Source organism: Artemia sp. Qi Xiang Cuo, chromosome 13 (assembly GCF_049724085.1).
Source record: "Artemia sp. Qi Xiang Cuo chromosome 13, ASM4972408v1, whole genome shotgun sequence".
Classification (NCBI taxonomy): domain Eukaryota; kingdom Metazoa; phylum Arthropoda; class Branchiopoda; order Anostraca; family Artemiidae; genus Artemia; species Artemia sp. Qi Xiang Cuo.
Genome location: NC_142806.1, coordinates 12,531,187 through 12,553,902, shown reverse-complemented (window position 1 = coordinate 12,553,902; position 22,716 = coordinate 12,531,187). Strand labels below are relative to the sequence as shown.

At 36.2% G+C, this 22,716-nt stretch overlaps 1 protein-coding gene across 1 annotated transcript in view; it reads left to right on the top strand.

Annotated features, from left to right (window-relative positions):
• The window catches only part of Sam-S (S-adenosylmethionine Synthetase), a 41,596-nt gene that overhangs the window by 13,326 nt on the left and 5,554 nt on the right, over positions 1–22,716 (top strand). Inside the window, exons 3-6 of the mRNA XM_089099278.1 lie at positions 4,113–4,348; positions 9,217–9,360; positions 16,979–17,197; positions 21,803–21,985. Of these exons, the coding sequence (XP_088955404.1) occupies positions 4,113–4,348; positions 9,217–9,360; positions 16,979–17,197; positions 21,803–21,985 (782 nt within the window). The remainder of the gene's footprint in view (positions 1–4,112; positions 4,349–9,216; positions 9,361–16,978; positions 17,198–21,802; positions 21,986–22,716) is intronic.

The following is a 22,716-nucleotide window of genomic DNA, read 5'->3' as shown; positions in this document are numbered from 1 at the left end:
GAGGGGCGAACAAAGTAGTCATTAAATCCAGGTAGTCCAGGAGTGTCCAGGAGTAAACAAAGTAGTCCAGGAGTGTCCAGGAGTAAATCCGGGAGTGTCAGAGCAAAAACGGGGTTTTGTTTATGTTCACTTGGTTTCTACGCAGTAAAAAAAAAAGAAGCAAAATACGCAGTAAAAAAAGCAGCGAAACCTGTTGTACGATAGGTGTAAAAATCTTTACGTATAGTATCTAGTGAGGGTCACAGGAGAATTACTTTGCCTCCTCTCCAACGTTGCATTCGAGGAAGTCACCCTATCCACCCCACCCCAAAAAGGTGTCCTTGAAAGCTCAACTCTATGTCTCAGCCGTGAAATAAAATTGGGCAGACTTCCCAAAACTGTAACTCTGGAAATATTTATTTACCAAGAAAAAGTATTCTCTCTCTCCCTTTAACCTAATTTTTATCCCTCTCTATGTGTAAAATGGTGTAATGTCGACTTTTTCCCCATAGATGTAATTTCTTCCCCAAAATGAACATATTCTTTGAAAAAAACTAATATCAGGCTTTAATCCGTCGCCTCCAGGCAGTGCCATATCCGGGATTTTTCCGTGGGTGGGGGCTACAATAATTTGTTGATATGCATATTCGTTCGCATTTTTACGAATCTGACAAACATTTTTTTTGGAGGGGGGGGGGTCAAGTCCCCTCCCCCTGGATACGCCCTTCCTTCAAGATAAGGGTTCTGAATTTTATACCATCTGTACCATAGGGGTTGAATTTTTCAGCATGGGGAGCTTGAATGAATTTTTTTTAGATCGGAGACATACGTTCATTTTTATTCTAGACTAGCTTACCTGTCACGTGTTTCTGTGATCACGAAAGAAGATGTTTACGGAAAATTACCCCCCTTCATAAAATTTGCCATCCCAAATGTAAAAAAAGACTCCCTTTGCGTGTAAAATTATCCCCCGCGTATTAATAACAATTGTATTTTTAGTTTAAAAGGATTTGAAAATTTTTCCTCTCTCATTACTTACCTGGTGAAAAGTTTTCCTCACATGTAACATAACGATCGTATTCTTAAATTTTAAAGTATTTAAAACATTAGGTTAGAACTATTAATCTACCCATGTGAATTAAAGAAATATGAATTAACTCACCTGTTAGGTGTAGTCCATAAAAGTATTTTAACTAACTCGTCGAAAATTGTCGGAAATTAATATCCAGAAATGTGATTACTGTGATCGCAATGAACTGTCAAGTTTTTATGTTCACATGTCTCGAATATCAGTCAGCCTGAAAGGTATTAAGAGTGCGTGGCGGGAGGGGGGGCGGGATTTATGCCTAAAACATTCGCATGACTGTAGTCAACAACTTCTTAAAGTTTCTTAGCAACCAGATGAATAGTAAGGTAGTACATGCAGCACACGCAAACATACATTCAGTTTTATTTATATAGTTGTCATATTTGTGTCTTATATTAAATACAAGAAAATGCAGTTTTCGTAAAAATTGATTCTATTTTAAAACTATATTTATTTTTAATTACAAAAGGCGCTAGATCTAGCACTTTCCTTTAAAATGAGCCATTATGCAGCTCTATGGTTTTCCAGTGCCCAGCTAGCTGAGCAGAAAAAAGAAGCGCAAAGAAAAAAGATGCCGTCTGTGCAGAATATCATGGTTTTCAGCCACTTTTCTTGATTTTCAAGCCAGTATGTTTCCCTTGTTGCTCAAGCCCAGTGACTATAAGTTTCCTATATAAGCGTTTCGGACAAGGCGGTTCTAATGGTGTTCTTCGTTTTTCGATCTGATTCTGGTTTTAGGAGCTATGACCTGTGTCATTTTTTACTATGGGGCGTGATCGTCTCTTACTAGGTTGCTAACTACCGCTGCAATCTGGATACAATTTCAATAGAAACGAGTTTGGCGGCTTGGCTGTATTCAAAATCACGACTTGGGGAGTACGCATGGTACTTGTACAGATGAAATGGTGATCATAACATACGGTGCGCCCAACTATTACCATTCAGAAACCGTGGACGTCTGGATTTTCCTGTTTAAACAATTGTGCCACTTGTAAAAATGTCCAGCATTTGGCTAATTTGGGCCAGGCACCTTTTTTATTTATTATTTAGTCGTTCTTTCAAAATGTTTCTAATTTATTTTTTTTTAGCTGAATTTCTTTGAATATACCAAATCAATTTGAACGTGAGTGGCATAAAATTTGTCACCATTTAATAAAACCTGGTGACTGTATGTATAGTGAGAAATACTCACTTACTTTTAGGCTTGAGGTACTCGCTGTATAATGTAGTGTGAGTGTCTCTAGAGCTAAAGATTAGTGGTTGGCTGGGAGTTACGATCTCTTACAAATTTGTATTGATGATGTTTCAAATATTTTCTATTAAATTTGAAAATTTACTGCAGATTAAGCTTTCGACATGGTAGATCATTTTGTCATACTGGGAAAACTGTCTCTACTTGGAGTTCGGGGAATTGCCTTTGAATGGTTTAAATCTTACCTGTCTAATAGATCTCAGTTTGTGTGTTATGACGGGAAATATTCTGATCTAGCTTCGGTTTCCAAAGGGGTACCTCAAGGCTCAGTTTTGGGACCACTCCTCTTTCTCATTTATATTAATGACCTTCCTCCATCTCCCAACCTTGATACCCACACTGTTTTGTTTGCAGACGATAGTAATTTTTTGTGGTTTCCAATGATCTGCCCTCTGTTGTTGCTAAGGCTCAGCTTCTGCTCAACCATGTGCGTGATTGGTGTGAGCAGAACGGGATGCTGTTGAATAGCTCTAAGAGTAGCATTATTTATTTTCAAACCCCATATCACATGTCTGAACCTTCCCCAACAATCTTTGTTTTTTATGGTACTGATATAATTCCCCAGTGCTCTTATGTTAAACTTCTTGGTGTGCACGTTGATTGTTTTCTTTCTTTCAAAACTCCTATTTCCTATACACATTCTATAATTTCTCGTCAAGTGTCTATGCTTCATCGTGCCAATCAGTTTCTTCCTCCCGATGTAATGCTTTCTCTTTACTATGCATTTGTCCTTCCTTATCTTTCTTATTGCTGCACTGTATGGGGCAATACTAACTATTCTTCCCTTGGGCAACTCCGAACAGCACAGAATAGAGCGGTGAAGGCAAATTTTCGCCTTCGCCGAGTCTCTCCTACAATTCATCATTACAGTCATACAGGTCTAGATACCTTGGATGTGGTTATCAACAATAAGAACCTAAAACTAGCTCATGAAGGATTCAATTTCTTGCTTCCTCTAAATACCAAATACTACTTAGATCTAGCATCAACACGTAAGTGCCAGACTTTGCTTCGGAGCTCTGTTCACCAAATTCGGCTGCCTAAAAGAGTATCCTCAGCAGCTCAGAGGTCACCAATTTGTAGAGCAATTGCTCTTAGGAACTCTATTCCCAGTGAACTTTCTCTTATCAAAAACTCTTCTTCCCTTTGCAGAAAAATATTCTCTAAGGCTTGAAGTAATTTCGTTTTTTTCTTTATTTCTTTATTCATTTTGCTTTATCTATTTTTTCCGCTTTACTTTATATAGTTTTTTTTTCTTTTCTCCTCTATTATTATGTTGAATGAGATTTGAACCCCGTTGTTTAATAATATTATTAATGGTTTGGAATTTTAATAAATTACAGGACATTTTCAGTTCGGATAAAATTAAGTCAAAGGTTATTTTGTAGCAGTTGTTTGTTTTTTGTTGGTTGATTTTTCTCGCATTGTGTTTATATTTTTGAGATATTGTTGTATTTTTTTTTACTTCCCTGATTTGTTTAGTGTGGATTTTGTGATTGATAAGAGGTCCTCTACAATCTATGGTTCTTGGGACCTCTAGCGCTGAAGTGTATTATGTATTTATTGTAGTATTTAATAACTTGAATTGAATTGAATAATAAATTGATTCCAATTTTTGATGAACCAGATATTCTTCCTTGCTTTGAAGGCGGCTTAGTGGGGGTCTTTCCAAAATACTTGTAGTTTTTCTATTAAGATCATTGAAACATTTTGTTCGTTTTATTTTTGCTTTTTTGTTTGTTTTGCCACTTTGATCTTGGAGCTTCTATTTTAACTTCAGTCCTTGTCTTACAGAAACCGTGACTAAAACAGGCATGGTAATGCTATGCGGCGAAATTACATCCAACGCAGTTGTCGATTACCAGAAGATCGTCCGCGAGACAGTTAAACAAATTGGTTTCGACGATTCGGCCAAAGGATTTGACTACAAAACCTGCAGCGTATTAGTTGCTATTGAACAGCAATCACCAGAAATTGCTAGTGGTGTCCACTTAGAAAAAGATGAAGACAATGTCGGAGCAGGGGACCAGGTAATGAAAGAGCTCAGTAACCTCTCATTTACCCACTCCATTTAATAAAAGGTAAAGCTAAAGAATACGGCATCGGATTATACAGTCCCTACCGTCGGTGCTGATCTCCGTTTCGTGGCCCTTCAGCCAGGAAGTGTAATGGGGGGTTGGGAACCAACCATCCTGTGCTTTTGCACACCCTTCCTGTTTACCTTCCCCAAATTTCTCCAGGTACCCATTTAAAGCTGGGTCGACTCCATTTAATAAATAAAATGTTTATTAGTTCTTATAAACAATTAGAACAAGAGGGAATTTTTCTCGTAAGAGAGTGGAATTCCAAACTTTAAACGAATGTTTCGACCTTATGTCTTTGGGCCATCTTCAACATGACACAAATGAAAATATAAAGAGAAAATTACTTTTAAATACAACCATTAAAAGTAAAAGAAAAAATTAGTTTTAAAGGTCGTATTTCATTTGCCCACTCATTTAATAAATAAAACGTTAAACATTTTCCTCTCAATTACTTGAACTATCTGTCTTGGCTTTTTCTTTCTACAATTAGCCATGCCTTGATGCCTACTGCAAAATACTTGATTTTCAATGATTTTGTTGAGGACCTTATGAGTAAGGTATGGATCTTCAGCTAATGGAAATGTCACAAGGGTTTAGATATAATTTTGGTTCCCTGTCAGTGACGGGGTTTGATTTAATTTTGCCGCGATTCCTTAAAATCTTTTACCGTGTTGAGGATCTTATGAGTAAGGTAGGTATCTTCGGCTAATGGAAATGTCACAAGGTTTTAGATATAATTTTGGTAATTAAATGATTAAATATATTTATTTTTACATTTTTGGAGGGGGGTGTAAAGTGGTATTGAGCTATCCCTCTTTAATCATAAAAAGTAAAATATTAACATAAAAAAGACTGAACTATCTGAGAATGTACCCGCAGACGGCGATTGTGTGGAGTAGACAATTCAAGCATTTTGGATTGTTTGGATTGATCCCCTTTCTCTTATGCAGGTATTGTTCATAAGATTTGGACCCGTGACTATCTCTCCCTTCGATTCGAGTATTCCGTAGGTCTACAGAGGATTCGAAGGAGACACATTTCGCAGGAACATGGGTGTTGTCCCCAATAAATATTTGGAAGTATTTTATATGCGTATTTGCCCACTGAGGGGAGGGGTTCAAGAGGAAATATAAAAAAATGCAGCCCACCCCCTCCATGGAGAAAGTTTTTCAATCCTTGTATAAAGGCTGTGATCCACCTGTGAATACATTTACACACACAAGGATTTCTATTTTGAACGGGGTCACAGCGTACGTCTCGACACTTGCCTATTATCTCTTTTTTTGGGTACTTCTTTTTTGGTTGATAGAAAAACTGTTCTGAAAGGAGTAGAAACTGGTAGATTCAGTTTCTTATGTTGCAAGTCATCACGACTATCTTTCAACCGGTTAAGTAAATTGTGAAAAATAGCTGTGGGTCATCAACCTCAAGCCTATATTACGAAGCTTAAGTCGCATCTTCATTTGGAGTTTTCAGGTAAAGTTGACCAAGTACGGATAAGTATACAATGCATGCCTTGATGGGTTGAGACCTAAACCCTACCGAAAAATCGGGTCCTGATTGGTTACCCTACCCATTTAGACGTCATTTGGTCACCTTTGCTTGAAAAATTCAGATATAAACAAAGCTCAACTTTTTCAGACCAATTCATCGCTCTCAGGCTTGAACGTCGAGCCTGATATTTTCATACTTCTTATATCTTTACATGTTTGAAAAACTTTTCTCAAAGAAAAGATCAGTGGGGTAATGTAGAATAGGCTGATCAGAGTCCGATTGAACATACATTGACCTGATGATCCTCTCTTAGAGAACAGCTTAGTAAACAGTTGTTGGTTATTGTTTTTGAAGTGTGAAACTGTCGGTGTCATCTTTAGGTATAACTGTGACGAAATCGTATTTGTTGTCTTGTCCAGAGTTGCCACCCGGTGAAAAAATCACTATATTTTAGTGATCTTCGGCTGTTTTAGTGATTTCTTCTGTAATCTAATGATTTATAAGCTGACATAGTGATTTTTTTTTCTTTAGGTAATATAAAAAATCAATAGAAATAGTGATAAATCACTAGGGGTGGCAACCTTGGTCCTGTCTTTTGTTTCTGGCAAAGTCGGCGAAGTGATGTCAACATGGTTAACCAATCAGTCTTACCTAGTGAGGCACTGCTGGTCCTATCCCCTCAAAGCTCGCATTAATTGGACATAGGTTTTGACGTCAATTGACCAGCTTTTCATGAAAAAGGCGGAGAAGCAAATGGCCTAATTAATTTTTAACATTTTTCGGGGCCGTGTTAAATCTGCCTTTCGCTCTGTTCTTAAACAAATAACCAACTGTGATCAGGTACAAATAAGCCTTCCAATGGGGATAAATCCATTTATTTAGACAGTGAAGAGTAGGTACAAAAGTCCAAATATTTCGATCACATATCCAGTGACCGTCTTCAGTAGAAATACAGTATTTCTACTAGACGTTCGCTGGATATGTGGTCAAAATATCTGGACTTTTGTACTTTTTGTTCACTGTCGAAATAAATGGATTTATCCTCATTTGAAAGTTTATTTGTTCGACATAGAAAGGCAGTGTGGTCTAAGAAAACAATATCTAATTCAATGTGTTACGTCGAAAATGTGATCAGGTACGAAAGAATCATTGAGGGAGAAGACCTCTGATTTGGGATTGAACAGTCCCACGGGTTTCAACAGAAAAGAAAAGGGGAAGGGGCAAGATTTTTCACTTTTATTTAATAAAAATGCAAAAAAGTTATTTTTTTACACACCTTGGTGGGCAATTTTTTCAATACCAAATAAAAGTTTTTTTTTTCACAAGCCTGGGGGCCGAAATTGTAGGGTTATGTCGTCCCCTAATCGATGCCCCTGCGCTGGCCTAATTGTCTCAATGCCCAAATAGGGCTTTACTGGTTTGCAAAAGCTTTCTGGGTTGCATAAAATGTTACATCTTATGATGTTTTATTTGTCTGCTTTTCTTCTTTTTGTATTAGGATTATTTATTTTTATCATTATTTTATTGTATTATGTTTATTCAATGACGAGTATCTATTTTATTAAAATGTTTAATATTATTCCAGTCCTCTCAAAAGGTTCTCTCAATGTTGTTAGCGAGTTCCTTATTTTATTATAAAATCAATAATCTTATTAAATGATTCTCCTGCATATACGGGAGACGAAAATATAACCAAAACAAGATAACAAATATCAACTGAAATGCGCAGATATTTCCTTAAGTCCCCTCTTCCCCCAAAATAAAATCCATAGTTCCAGTAGTATGATCTAACTAATTATGAAAAAAATGGTACGAACTTGGGAAAACTTGCTTAACTTTTGAAGACGGGGAAAACCCCCTTCATAAAGTCGAGTGTAATTTTCCACGGAGGAGGGTTTTCCCGGCCTGATTTGGAAACGGGTCAGATATTAAGTGAAAAAAAAACAAGTTTCTTCAATTGAAATTAAAAAGCAACATTAAACTTAAAATGAACAGAAATTATTCCTAATATGAGGGGGTTGTTCCCTCCTTAATTCCTCGCTCTTTACGCTAAAGTTTATTTTATGTTTGAATTCTTTGAGAACGATTGCTGAAACACAAAGGTAATTGACTTGGAATAAAAAGCTTATTTAAAGCACTTAAAAAATTTTAGCCTAATGACAAGGAGATTGAGGAGGTGGCAGATACAAATAAATCTGTTCCTTTTGAGTTTTAATTTGGCTTTTTACTTTCAGCTGAGGTAACTTTTTTAATTGATTTCCCTTCCCTACAGAGTCCAGAAATAAGGCATTTAAAGATTCCCTTGTGATGTGTAGAACCTCCCCTAGGTCATTGGGTTTAACCCAGTATATCCTCCATTTTATCAGGACCTATTAGGTCTTAACTTTCGGGCTTGTTTACCTATCTTTGCATTGAATACTTTCCTAACTGTAGATTTGTTCTTCTCGGGAACAATGTGCACATTTGCTACGCAAGAAGCTATACCACCGACATTTGTATTGTAATACTATCTTAAATAGGCTATACGAAAAATGTGGTTCAATACCGCTCTCTAGGGCTAGAATGAAAGAAAGGTTGAGGTGGCGACGGCATGTTGTGCGGATGAAGGATGACAGATTGCCGAAGATTGTTCTTTTCGGCCAACCATCTAGGGCTAAACGGAAAGCAGGTCGCCCTCGTCTGGAGTGGGAGGACGCCATAAAGCAAGACTTAAAGGAACTGGGAACTTCGTGGGCGGGTGTAAAAGGGGAGGCTTTGAATAGATTGGGGTGGAGGAGGAGCGTGCGTAGCTGTGTTGGCCTCAGGCGGCTTGGTTCTGCGGTGAGTTGTTAGTAGTAGTTGTAGTAAGAGGGACAGTAATTAATTTCAAAAGAAAGTTTCCGAAAGAAAAGTAAAGAGCTATATTAAACGCTAAGACGATCAGAGATGATAAACCGTCATATGATAAACTCAAAATTAAAACAAACATTAAAATCATTTGTGTATATAGAAGAAAACGTGCAGTATGAGTGAAATATCTCTTCAAATTAAGGATACGATAGTTTATTTGGATAATTTTGCTGTATTTGGAAAAGTAAATACACAAATTAAGCTCTTTTCCTACATCAAATAGATTTCTCACTTTAGATTTACCGATCTAGGGAATAATGTTGGGATGCGCCACTAATGAAACGGAAGAAGCTATGTCCCTCGCAGTTGTGTTTGGTTAAAACTATCTCTATAAAAATGAACAGTAATTAATTGAAAAAAAGTGCATTGTGCAAAAAATGCATCTTTCTTCTGCATTGAATAGTCTCCTAAGTGTATATTTCTTGTTCTAGGGAATAATGTTTGGATACGCCACTGACGAAACGCAAGAAGCAATGCCACTTACGGTTGTGTTGGCGCATAAATTAAACGCAAAAATAGCTGAGTTGAGGAGAGATGGAACATTCTGGTGGGCAAGACCTGATACCAAATCACAAGTAAATACAGTTCTATAAGTTTTTAATATATAGTGATGTGGGCCCAAGCATTTTCTTCAGACTTTTGCATTACTGAGCTACAAGGCAACATCCTTGCAAGTAATATCCCCTTAATGTGAATAAAAGAATCGATTCGAACAGTTTTTTTTCCAGAGTTTTCCAATCCTGGAACCATATTCCAGAGCAGTGGCATAATTCCGTCAAAATCCTGAAGGGGGGGGGGATTGGAGCCAATTTTTCCAAATCAAGCGAAAATGACTGAAAACTGAAATATTAGCCATAAAACTAAAGAAAATTGACCTGGGAGGGGCAGCTGCTCCCTCCTCCCCCGCCCCATAGCAAATTACGCCCCTGTTCCAGAGGATTTATGTTCTGAAAGTTCTGCACAAAATAGGCACCCATTACCCAGAAGTGATTTTTACCAGTATGAACATGCGAATCCCAGGTTCATTTCTAGCTTATAAGGTTTTGATTTATGTTTTTTTGCAGTAGCATTTGATTGTAATGAGTCACTCCACGTGCTTTTACATTTGTATTTATGCGCGACAAGAGAATGCTTTCTGCGTTGTGGTAATGATAATAATGATGTAAATAGTATTCTTGTGCAGATATTGTACCACATTTTTGTATTTAGTTCGTCTTGCACCAAGTTGAAATTAGCTTGTTTGTGCACTCATTCTGGCACTGGTTCGTTTTAGCGCTGAGTTTTCACTCTATTGAGTGAAAGTTCAGCTTACCCGTAGCTTGTTTTGGCACCGAGCCAGGTTATAGCTCGTTTTTGTACTGATTCAGGACTTGACTTGTTTTTGGACCGAGTTAGGACTTTTTTCTAATTTTTTTTTTCTATTTTGCTTTTAGCACTTTCGGACTGTGTTGAGCCTTACGGGGAGAATATGTTGAAGTATTTGTTATTTTAGTGAGTAATTTACCGTTGATTTTGTTATTCAGTGATATATTTCTTGATTTGTCTTTTTTCAATATATTCAAAAAATTAAAGTTATTGTATGTGCTTTTAATTATGAATAATTCTTATAAACGAATCTTCAATGTTTAAAGGCCAAGTTTAACTCAATGTTTGATGTGTCTTTACTAGCCACAGAGCCTTAAGAAGTGTATCGTTGATCGTTGTATTTTACCATGAATAAATCTTATCTTGCATTAGAACTTTTTCAAGGTAGGAGCAGATGTGCTGATTCATTTTCGTTTTTGAACCGAATCAGTCGGTCCAAAGACCTGGCTGACAGGTTCACCTTTTAAATACTTATAAGAAAAGAAGATGCTTTAAGCTGTTTGGATGACTGTTACATCAGCTGATTTTCAACTTCAATTCTTTTTTCAACTTCAATATAGCTTATTGACACTATAAAACCTTATTTTGTGACTGCTTTTGTACATGTTTGTAGTTCTTAACATATATTTGTATTGACCTCCTCCCCCCTCTATAAATTCTGTTTTATAACTATGTCATATCATACCATACGTTTTACTTTCGACGCTAATTTATTGAGCGTTTTACCCAAATCTTTTAAACGTATAATGTATCCATGATGTACTTTCTTTTCTCTCTCACCTGAGTCTTGCTCGATTTGAGTTTGTTGGGGACTTAACTGGGTACCGAAAAAACAATTGACGAAAATGATCATCTGATATCTTGTGCCTGTTCTTGGTCATCCGAGTACCCCAACTGTTTTAGTGGTTGGACTTCATGTTTCTTAACTATTTTAACCTTTTTAACTATTGCGAGGAACACGGCTCTTTAATAAGACAACACTTGTTTTGCCTTGTGTAGTTGTGTTGCCTATTTTATATAGGAAACCAAAAATCTTGATCATCCCTTAGTTCTATGGCTATCTACCTTAGTTCTACCCTAGGATGGATGGATGGATGATAGACAAAATCTAACAAGTGAGAATGGCATCATTTCTTCTACAACCCTGGAAAAGGCTTATGCCAAATTTGCCCCTCACTCAGACTACCTGTCTTGGCTTTGTCTCCAATTGGCCAACGGCTTGACGGCAACTTGATTTTAATTCAAAAATCAACGGATTCACATGTAATGTTTTTGGCAGTTTTGTATGTGAGAGCCGGTTTTGAAACAAAACCTTACTTTATTATACAAAAGTTACAAGCTTTCAACCATTTTGTACCAACAAATATTCGAAAAACAATTTTTTTTTTTTTTTTTTTTTTAAGAAACAAAATTCGGTAATCATTATGGCGTGAAATTTATTCGTTTTTTTATACAAAAATGGTACTGGAACTCTTGCACCAAAGATCTGTGGCAACACTTTTGATAAGCTAATTTGGGTACTGGTGCATTTACATGTAATCTTTTATATACTGCAAAAGAAGTCAAGTTTTGTTAATGCTAATGAAATAAAATAAAATAGGATGAATACATAATAGCTTAGAAACAAATTTGGGGATTTTCCAGCATTATTTAGAAAAAGATCAGAAATTAAATATAAAAAAACAAGGTTTTCAACTGCAACAGCAGCAACATCAAAACTTAAAACGAACAGAAAATATTACATATATGATTGGGTTCACCCCCTAGTCAATACCCCGCTCTTTTATCCAATTTTTTTTTTAGTATTTTCATAAGAGCTATTTATTCTAATTAACGGCCTTCGTGAGTAAGCGGTCATTTTTAAAGAATTGGAACAAAATTCGAACTTTCGGTTAAAGAGCAAGGTATTGACTAGGAGGTGAACCCCCTAATATACGTATTAAAAATATATGAATATAGAAGTTCGTTACGTAAGTTAATTCGTAAGTTACATATATTTATTACTAATAACTACTACTACTACTACTAACAACTCACCGCAGCACCAAGCCGCCTGAGGCCAACACAGCTACGCACGCTCCTCCACCACCCCAATCTATTCAAAGCTTCCCTTTTTACACCCGCCCACGAAGTTCCCATTTCCATTAAATCTTTCTTTATGACGTCCTCCCACCCCAGACGGGGACGACCTGCTTTCCGTTTAGCCCTAGACGGTTGGCCGAAAAGAACAATCTTCGGCAATCTGTCATCCTTCGTCCGCACAACGGGCCCTAACCACCTCAACCTTTCTTTCATTATAGCCCTAGAGAGCGGTATTGGACCACATTTTTCGTATAGCCTATTGTTTGAAACATAAATGTAAAATTAATATGCAAATTTTGTTTTAATTATTCATGTACGGTGAGCCAACATCCAAACCTGCATTAATTCAAAAACTTTCAAAAATTAAATTAATAAAAACAAGTTTTTTTAACTGAAAGTAAGGAACGACGTTAAAACTTAAAACGAAAATAAATTATTCCGTATATGAAAGGGGCTGTCCCCTCCTCAATGCCTCGCTCTTTACGCTAAAGTTTGACTTTCTCACAACTCTATGTTTTTAAACAGTAAAAACTTTAGCGTAAAGAGCATGGCGTTGATTAGGGGACAGCCCCTTTCATATACGGAATAATTTCTGTTCGTTTTAAGTTTTAACGTCATTCCTTACTCTCAGTTAAAAAAAAAACTTGTTTTTTTTTTTTATTTAATATCATACAAGTACCGAAAAAAGTTTTTTTTATTTATAGCTATCGTTCAGCAAGTTTTATTTGATACATAGGAGTTATGTTTATTTTTGGATATTTGGCAACTAAAACTAACTTTATTTGGGGGTGTGTCAAAACAGGTTTGAAATACGTAGAATTTTGAACTGGACAGTGCTAGTCAATGGACTGCGCAGTAGATTGGTTATCAATATGTCATTATCGCTAAATAAAGTTAAAACGTCAACTTAAAGTTAATATGGACGTTCGTGGTTTTAAATCCGTTAATCCGTAACGCACTTCGAGTAGTATAACATTACTTATATAACATATATACTACTAGTAACAGTTCACTGCAGCACCAAGTAGCCTGAAGCCAACACAGCTACCCACGTGGCTCTATCCCATTTTATTCAAAGCCTCCCTCTACACCTTCCCAAGAAGTTCCAGTTTCCCTTAGATCCGTCCTGTCTTATGGAGGGGTTTATTTTCCTAATGTCCCCCTTTTCAAAAATCATATTAATTTATCTCTAACTTCACAACCACCACATTAAAAAAAAACTCATTTACCACATTATCAGACCCAAGGGCTCAATTGATAAAACATAAAATCGCGAAGAAAACGAGGACAATTAACAGCCAGTGAAAAAATTGAAAGATTATGCAAATATTTCGGTTGAGACCTCCGCTTGACCGTCCTCAGTGCAGAATAAATATAAAAAAAAATAAAAAAACCAAACCTTAGAATAAAAGCAAAAAACTAAAATTAGACAACCCTTTCTCAGTAACGGTGAAAGCGAAGCGTAACTTTCACCGTTACTGAGAAAGGGTCGTCCAATTTTAGTTTTGTGTTTTTATTTTAAGGTTTGTTTGTTGTTTTTTTTATTATTAGTTTTATTCTGCACTGAGGACGGTCAAGCGGAGGTCTTGACCTAAATATTTGCATAATCTTTCAATTTTTTCACTGGATGTTAATTGTCCTCGTTTTCTTCGCGATTTTATGTTTTATCATGATTAGCCAGTGTGGTCTCAGAAATTATTTGGGGCTCAATTATTTTTTTATCCTTTTAGCACTGTCTCTAATTCCTCCTCCCAAAATAAATCTTCTTCACTTCCAAAGTGTGACAAACTTTCATTCTTTTCTTTATTGTTTCTTGGAACTTTATTACGGTTTAGCATATTCTCAAATATGTGTATGTATATATATTATGTTATTCTACACAAGGTTATATCCACTGGGGGGGGGGGTCAAGGTTTGAACCCTCTTCCCTCAAAAAAATGGTTGTCCGACTCGTAAAAACGTAACAAAATGCATATAAGCATAATTTTGGATGCATTTTTTAAAGTTTTTTGTAACCCCTCCTCCTCATACTCAAACAAAAATCCTGGATATGCCCTTGATTCTAGATATATTCTACATCTATTATTGCTTATACTCTATTGGATCATTATTGGTTTATTAACGTGTGCTGTGTTGAGTGTGTACTATATGTAGACCTATGTATTGGGAAGGCGTCATAACGTCCATCTGTCTGGAGCGGTCCTATATCCTTCCTAATATCGACACAAAAATTCGTCAGATTCTCGAACCGTCATAACATCGACGGTTTAGTTTTTTGGGGTTAGGGGTGAAAAGGCACCTAGGTTAGGTTAGGTTACGTATTTAATATATGATATGCTTTACCCCCACCCCCCGGATTTGCAAATATATAGCCGAAATTTGTTTCTTAACTATTATATACTTATTACTTTTATATAAACTTATAAATTTTTTTAGATGCTATGACGGTTCGATGCTATGACTTTTCGTGCTCGTGACGGTTCGCCGAAATGGTATTTACGCCCCTATGTATTTACGTGCATTGGAATTTTATATTGAATTGTCCGGAAGTAGAATAGTATTTCGAGTTATGTTTTTATTATTGTGCTTTAACGCCTCAATTGTGTATAGTTTGAAGTGCTGGTCATTTGTAACGTCATTTAACATCATTTATAACGTAGTGACGGTAATTTGGGGGAGAGGGATCCCCTTGGATCTTTTCCGTTATACCTACCACTATTTACTCCTTGGTTTGTTGCTTCAATTTACGGAAATTAAGTTGAAACAAAAGAGTGACGCTTGGCAAAATGCAGGGGAAATATATAATTTGGGCTACACATTTGCGCACTAGGGGGGTTGGGGGCAGAGTAAAATAAAGCGCTTTTAGGAATAATAAACATAATCCTAAAAAGCCTACAGTCCTTATCTATATCATTCCGAAAAAGGCTTCAATTTAATTTACCCCCAAGCCCCTTTATGTGCAAATATATAGCCCAAATTGGATATTTCTTATACGTTTTGCCATGTCTCACTAACTTATTTCACCTGTAAGCAACTAAAAAATATATTGTAAATAGTGGTATAGATGTAACGGGAAAGACCAAATAACTTTTGGGGTCTATTTCCATTGAAAAATGCCTTTGTTCATTTATTGGGAAAACATACAATCCCCCTCCTGTATTTTATAAAAATATATTTCGCCCCCCCCCCCCATCTAAATTTCTATGAATTGACGCCATTGGTGAAACGGTGCTTCCCATGGAGAGAAAACTTATTTACTTTATTTTAGTGTGTTCAACCTTCAAAGATTTATACATAAATCAGGACCAAATAGGAAATAGCAAGTCGTTTCCAGTTTTATTGTACCCGTTTTGTTTCTCTTTTTTACTTGTGCTCTTGTAACTTTACTACTTTAAAGTTTGGAATATCAATAAAAATCCGGGGGTGAATATTTAATTGTTGACCTCTTCTGAAGGAAGCATGCTATACAATTATAAGTATTACCATTATATTCCTTATTTTATGGCAAATATCATGTCAAATATTACCAAATATCATGGGTGATTTTCTGGCTATGCCCCCCCCCCTAATAATTACAGATATAGTCTAATAATACTCTTCTTCTTTAATTGATCTCGTGGTGCGTCATTGGATCTTTGTTGAACTGGTTTTTCCAGTTGGTTTTACTGGTTTTATGTTGGCTTCGGGTGGTTTGGTGTTGGGGTGAGATGTCAGTAGTAGTAGTAGCTAATTTAGTATAATGACCATTAAAGCCTTATAATACCAGAGACATCAAAATTAAAACACTTTCTTTTGATTAATTTTCTTTTGTGGCACAATATTTTGAGCCGAAAGTTATCTTACTTCTTAAAAAAACAAAAAAATCAGCTTTGATAATTTAATAAACCAGAATGGTTTTATTACATTACAAATAACGACGAATACGTAACTAGTAGCCTACGCAGCATGATTATGCAACTATATATATATTTTTTTTTTTTTTCATCAAACAAGAATCCAAACTCATTTTAATTTTTAATCTGTAGTGACACTTTCCGTTTATCATCATGATTTGATATAAAACGAAATGACAGAACATGTCATCTTTTGGTATTTCCACCCTTGTTTTCAAAATAAGTTAAACTCGATGTTTTAAGAATATGATAACCTGGGGAAGGGGAGACTAAGTATTCGCATTAATTCATGCTATTAGATAAAAATATGCATTTATATTTTCATCATGATTACGTTCAAAGACGAATCGGATCCGGTTTTTATCTTTAATATATCCTAAAAGAGAGGAGAAAACATCATTTAAGTTAAATTCAATATTTTCAGAACGCATGTGCCTATAGGGAGCAGGGGTGGATCGAAGATTTCTTTTAGGGGGGGGGGGGCAAAATAGGTTGATCCGATAAACTTGCGTTAGGTGCAAGGTTAATTAATGCAAACTTGAGCTAATTAAGTAAATTACACTACTTTAGACTATGCTAGGGGGACTCCCTCGCCCCCCCTGGATCCTCCACTGATAGGGAGGGGGTGCATTCGCTTTTCTCCAATTTTAGAAGACAAAAATACGCACATTTTTTTTGGATTTGTAGCAGAATACAAAAAGGTATTTTTCTGAAACGTTTTTTTCTTAAAACTTTCCCTTTTTAATTCATGATGTCCTAGATCCTTCCCCCTACTTAGGCCAAAGTGTGCACCCATATTTTGTCCCATTCGAATGCTACCCATGTTTTGTGCTTAATGTCAGTTTCATTCCAGGTCACATGTGAATATTACTTTGACCAAGGCGCCTGCATTCCTATCCGAGTTCACACTGTTGTTATATCAGTTCAACATTCAGAGAAAATCAGTTTGGAACAACTCCGAAGTGAAATTATGGAACACGTCGTTAAAACAGTCATCCCAGACAAATATTTAGACTCGAGAACAGTGTTTCACATTAACCCTTGTGGGACTTTCATCATCGGTGGACCAATGGTAATTATTACATGGACAGTAAGGGTTCTTTCTGGGTCGGGAGGGGTATTAAATAAATAAATAATGGTAATGTAGGTAATCCAAGGGTTCTCTTTACGCTGTGGTGGGGTCGAAATGGCAGAAATTCCTCTGCGTATTGCAAATATGAATCCTAACTAGGTTATATATGCCCTTTGGGACCCCTTAGTTGGTAGGGATATACCCTCCTGAAGTACGTCCCTACCAACTACTATAAGCACATGGTCTTTAGACGGTAAAGGTAGGGTATTTTTTACAAAATTGCTTAAAATCAAGTAGTTGCGAACATCCAGCCATGGCTAAGAAACAAAGGCGGATCCAGGATTTTTTTTAAGGGGGGGGGGGGGCGCAAAATAGGTTGATCCGATAAACTTGCAGTAGGAGCAAGTTTAATTAACCCAAACGGGCGTTAATTAAGTAAATTGCAGTACTTTAGACTAGGTTAGGGGGGGGGGGCCCTCGCCCCTCCCTTGGATCTGCTACTGATAAGAAATGGGCTCAGAGTACGGTTGACCCTCCTATAATGGTTCTCCTTTTAATTAAAAAAAAGGATCGCACCTTGACAGAGCAGTATTTCTTGTTTGCTCAATGTCACTGAATGACAATTTTAACCTAAATTGGACCAAAATTTCCAAGGCCAAAACTGCAGTCCTAGACAACAGCAGATACTGAGATGGCCATTCGGTTAAATTAATTGTAAAATTTACCATTTTACAGTTAAATAGATATTTATGAATTATAATTATTAAATTACCAAAAATATAAATTATAGAATATTGTAAATTATAATATAAAGTCATAAAATCATTATCTAATATAAAAGTATAGATTTATGAATTATAAAAAAAAATCGTATGAAGATTTACCATTTTCTATGGTATGCTCCCATTCTGTGTGAGTAAACAATAAATGTATAACATAAAATATAATATAAACAGTAAAAAATTGGTTCGTATATCATATAAGATTTACCATTTTCCAAGGGTGTACTCGGTAAGTTTTTCAAGGTGTATTCGGTAACAGTACCCCGACTCGAATAATCTAAGCAAGACTTTGATACCAATTAATATGTGTCTACGTTTAGAATTTTGATTCCACATTCTTGTATTTGGGAGATAGAGATGGAGGGATTCAGTCCTATGCCACTCGCATACACCTGTAAAAGTGAAGAATTTGGTTATAAATATCACGAGACCAAAAATACTGAGAGAGCCATTTGGTTCAAGGCATTGTAAGTCCTATAAAAATATTTTGTTTTAAGCAGGGTTGCCCGAGGCAGTACATTTTTACTATTTGTAGTATATATTTCTGGAGTACTTTCTGTTAAATTTGAAAGAAGGCAACCGAACAGAAAGGTAATAGTTTTCAACATTGAACCGGTTTTTAGTGCTGCTTTGGAAGTGTAGCACCAAAAAACATTTACGAAGAAAAGATGAAAGCGCCTTTTTTGCCTTGCACTAGTTTTTGCTTGTAAGATACTTGGTTTCACAAACTGAAGTGGCAACACTGTCCATGCGGTGATGCATTTCCTTCCTAAGCCTTTTATTGTGCAATCTACTATTACTTTGCTATTTACAAATAAAAAAGGGAGAGAAATTGCATATAACAATATCTTTGAAAAAAAAAGTTAGAATAATTGAATATTCTTTGGTCACTAAAATGTACTTTTAAAGGTACTAGGCGCAGGAAAATCTTTTTTTTTTTGGAGAGGGCGGGTACATTCGAGGGAACTGTGCAGAGAATCAAGATAATTATAAATGGACCGGAGAGTGGATCCTCTGAGCAGACTCCGGGTCAAACCCTTCCCCCTTTACAAAACTTGCGACGCCTCTGCAAGTTTCAGCTGTTCACCTATGACCTTTAACGTAAATAAGGAAAACTATTGAGTTTTATTGATCTTTTCAAGGTCAGTCTAATCTAAGAAGCTAATATTTGGATTGTAATGTCTCTTAATAGTCAATAAGGAAATTGTATTTATGTGCCAGGTGTGTTGTGCAGGTTTTCGCAATTATTTTGAAACTATTTATAGTTCGATTTTCTCTAGTTTTTTTTTTATGTCATTGAGTTTAAAGGTTGATCCGACTCGTACTCATGAATTTATTTCGGTTACGCGGGGGAAGGGTTGAAATTCATTTAGCAGCCGGTGATTAATTTTAAAACCATAAGAAATCACTCAAAACATCTTAGAAGTTCAGAGGTTCGGAGAACCCAGACCCGAAAAACATCTGCATGTTTTTCTGTTTTGGATGCGGAAATTCTGATCACGAGTCAGGTTTAACCTTGATGCTGGAAAATAGTTTATGCCTGAGTCATACGATAGTCAGAGCCGTCGATAAAGGAGTCCAGATTTATGAATGAAATGAATTTTTATTTGATTTTAGTCACACTTCAATTATAGAAGGGGACAAGGCCGTATCCAGAGAGAGGCGGGCTACTGAGTTTGAATCTTCCCCCCAAATTTGTTCCTGGCTCCTAAAGAAGTAACAAAAATACATATATAAAAATTTTGATGCATTTTGTTGTTTTTCTACCCCCCCCCCCCCCCGGACAAAAATCCTGGATACGTCCTTGGAAGGGAAAAAATTGCTTTTAAAATACGTTGTCAGGTCTATTTTTATTCCCAATGATTTTCTATTATCTACTACTGTGCCTTACTATAATGTACCAGATTCCTGTTGCAAATAAAAAACTACTCTTCTTCTGTTTTCTTCTGTTTTCTTTTCATCTTTTCATCTGAAAACAGCTTTCATCTGTTTTCTTCGTTTTCTTTTCTAAATGATGGCTTAAATCTGGAATCTGATTGGTCAGTCACGAATTATATGCTTGAAAGTTGAACAGTTTTCAACTCTAGAAGTTACGAACAGGATATATAATTGGCGGTGTAGTCATGCGAAATTTAAATTTTATTGTCATGTATGACAAGGCTGTGGTCAGGGCTATAGAGTCTTAATTCAAGCCGTATTACCAGATTGAATTGTCAGGAATAAGAACTATTTGAATTAAATTTGTTAAATTGCAAATTCCCATATGTAGAAATGGGTATATAAATCTAAATTTAGATCAAACAAACAAAACACAACAACAAAAAAGAGGGAAACATACTGCAACTGCAATAGACACGAAGCAAGTTCAAATAAAAATTCATAATTTAAGTTAAAGTTGAACTCTTAAAATGAAAATTAGAATTTGTGCAAACAGACGAATAAACACCAAGCAATTCAAAATGAAAATAAGAGTGAAACCTACTGTGGCACTTAAATATATAGCCCCGACCTAATATTCTTCATCTGAATAGAAACTGTTTCTTTGACGCTCAATCCTAATGAAAAATAACTAAGTGTGATAAAAATATAATACTAAAAAACAAATTTGGGCTATATATTTGCACATTAGGGGGTGGTGTGGGGGTAAAGTATAACGGTGTGGTATGGGGGTAAAGTATAACGGTCTGCATACCTAATGTGTTTGGTACAATTATTCTGCGTATTATGAAGTAAGAATTGTTTTTAACCCACCACCCCCCTCTAATGTGAAAATATATAGCCCAAATAATATATTTCTTATCTATTCTGTCACTTCTCTTTGTCTTGTCTCGCGCTAAGCTGAAAGAAACTAACAAAAAAATCCGTTTGTACAATGCGTCAACGGATGAACAACTTGAGTGGTCGGGGCTATATCATACAAGTACCCCTACTGCTGCTACGACAGACCTGTCGTATCTGAATTTAGTGCTCTAGCGAACTCGAATCATCATCCCTACCTTGTTTGTCGCTTCTTACTTGCAGTTATAGCACAGAGGACCAGAGAGATGAAATGTAAAGAAACTTGTGACTCTAAAACTTTGATTGGTTTAAAATTCCACGGATGTTCGAATGGACTTGAATGTTAAAACAGATAATATAGACTTTCTTTTCTGAAATATACTTACGAATAAAATGATTGACTTTGCTCAAATGTCAATCGTTTGATATAATTGACCAATCAGAATGTTCAATTATCATAAGTCATATTTGACCATTAGGACTATAGACACTGTCGTACAACAAATTCCCGAACAATTATAATGATATCACATACATATTCAAACCTGGCTTTTTTCATCATCAGGATGTGTTAAATACAATCAACTTTAGTCGAACTACTTTGTTCATAAAGTTTTACAAAGGTTTAGATAGCAACTAGGGCTTGTCAATAAACAGGAAAGCTTATAACTCATCAGTTTGTCAACTCAGCCCTTAATTTTGCAATTATCTGAAAATATGTTCTTATTGCTAATAGCTATAGTGACAATTTGGATTTAGTGGCGTAAGTAGGGGGGGGGGTGCCCCCTATATTTTGAAATATACTTTTCTGGGGCTTTGTTGTCATCGAAAACGTCCTTTTCTGGTATTCTTCTAGAAAAAAATTGTACCCGACAAATTTGCCCTCTCATACTCTAAATTTTCGTGAACTGACACCAGTGTTTAGATTTTATAAAATTGAGAAATTTAGATTGCATGAATTTGTGGCAATTTGGATTGTTATGAATTTGTGGCAATTTGTATTTTCTGGATTCTTAACAATTTGTATTGTATAAATTTTCTTTAGGGTGATTCCGGTTTAACAGGAAGAAAAATCATTGTTGACACATACGGTGGCTGGGGAGCACATGGCGGTGGCGCATTCAGTGGCAAAGACTTTACCAAAGTTGATAGATCTGCAGCTTATGCCGCTAGATGGGTGGCAAAATCATTGGTCAAATCTGGAATATGTAAGCGTTGTTTAGTCCAAGTAAGTTGTGTCTTATTCCTACTTCTGTCCCTGCTCTGGTAGCTCATAAGAAACAGTGTTATGGTTTCCGGACAGGGTTGCCACCACGGTTAGTTCCTAAAGTGCTACAATTTCCCAAATTTGTGTGCTACAAAGCAATTTTCGGTGCTACATCCAAAAAATTGACTGTAATAGCGCTAAAATAGCACTTTCGTGCTAAAGCTGGCAACCCTGAACACGTGCTACAGTGCTACACGTAATTCAACAGTGCTAAAATACCACTTCCGTGCTACAGGTGGCAATCCTGTTTCTGGAGAACTTCGGCTTTCATTTCAGCCCATGAAGCAAAGCAAGTTGATTTCATTTTATCCTACTTTAATAAGTCTGAAGTTATCATACAAGTACCAATCTGGTCAATATTAAAATTACGTGTATCTTGTATTGAAAAATATTAGCAAGATTTTTTTTTTCCAATTGCCTCCCTTAGCCAACTGTGTAAACCCTGTACCGTCAGAAATGGCCGTTGCATCATCGAATTGTACGTTCGTTTTTGGATTATTTGAGTTTTTATCTTTGTTTTTCAGCGTTGAAGATGCCTCGTTTCGTACATGCCAAATATCAGCGTCGTTTTAGTTTTTTATTTACATCCTACTGGCCCGAGTCCCGTTTGTTTCTTAATAGTTGAGATTTCTATCTCTTTGTTGTCTCTTCCTTCCTACTGCCCCGAGTCCCGTTTGTTTCTTCATTGTTGA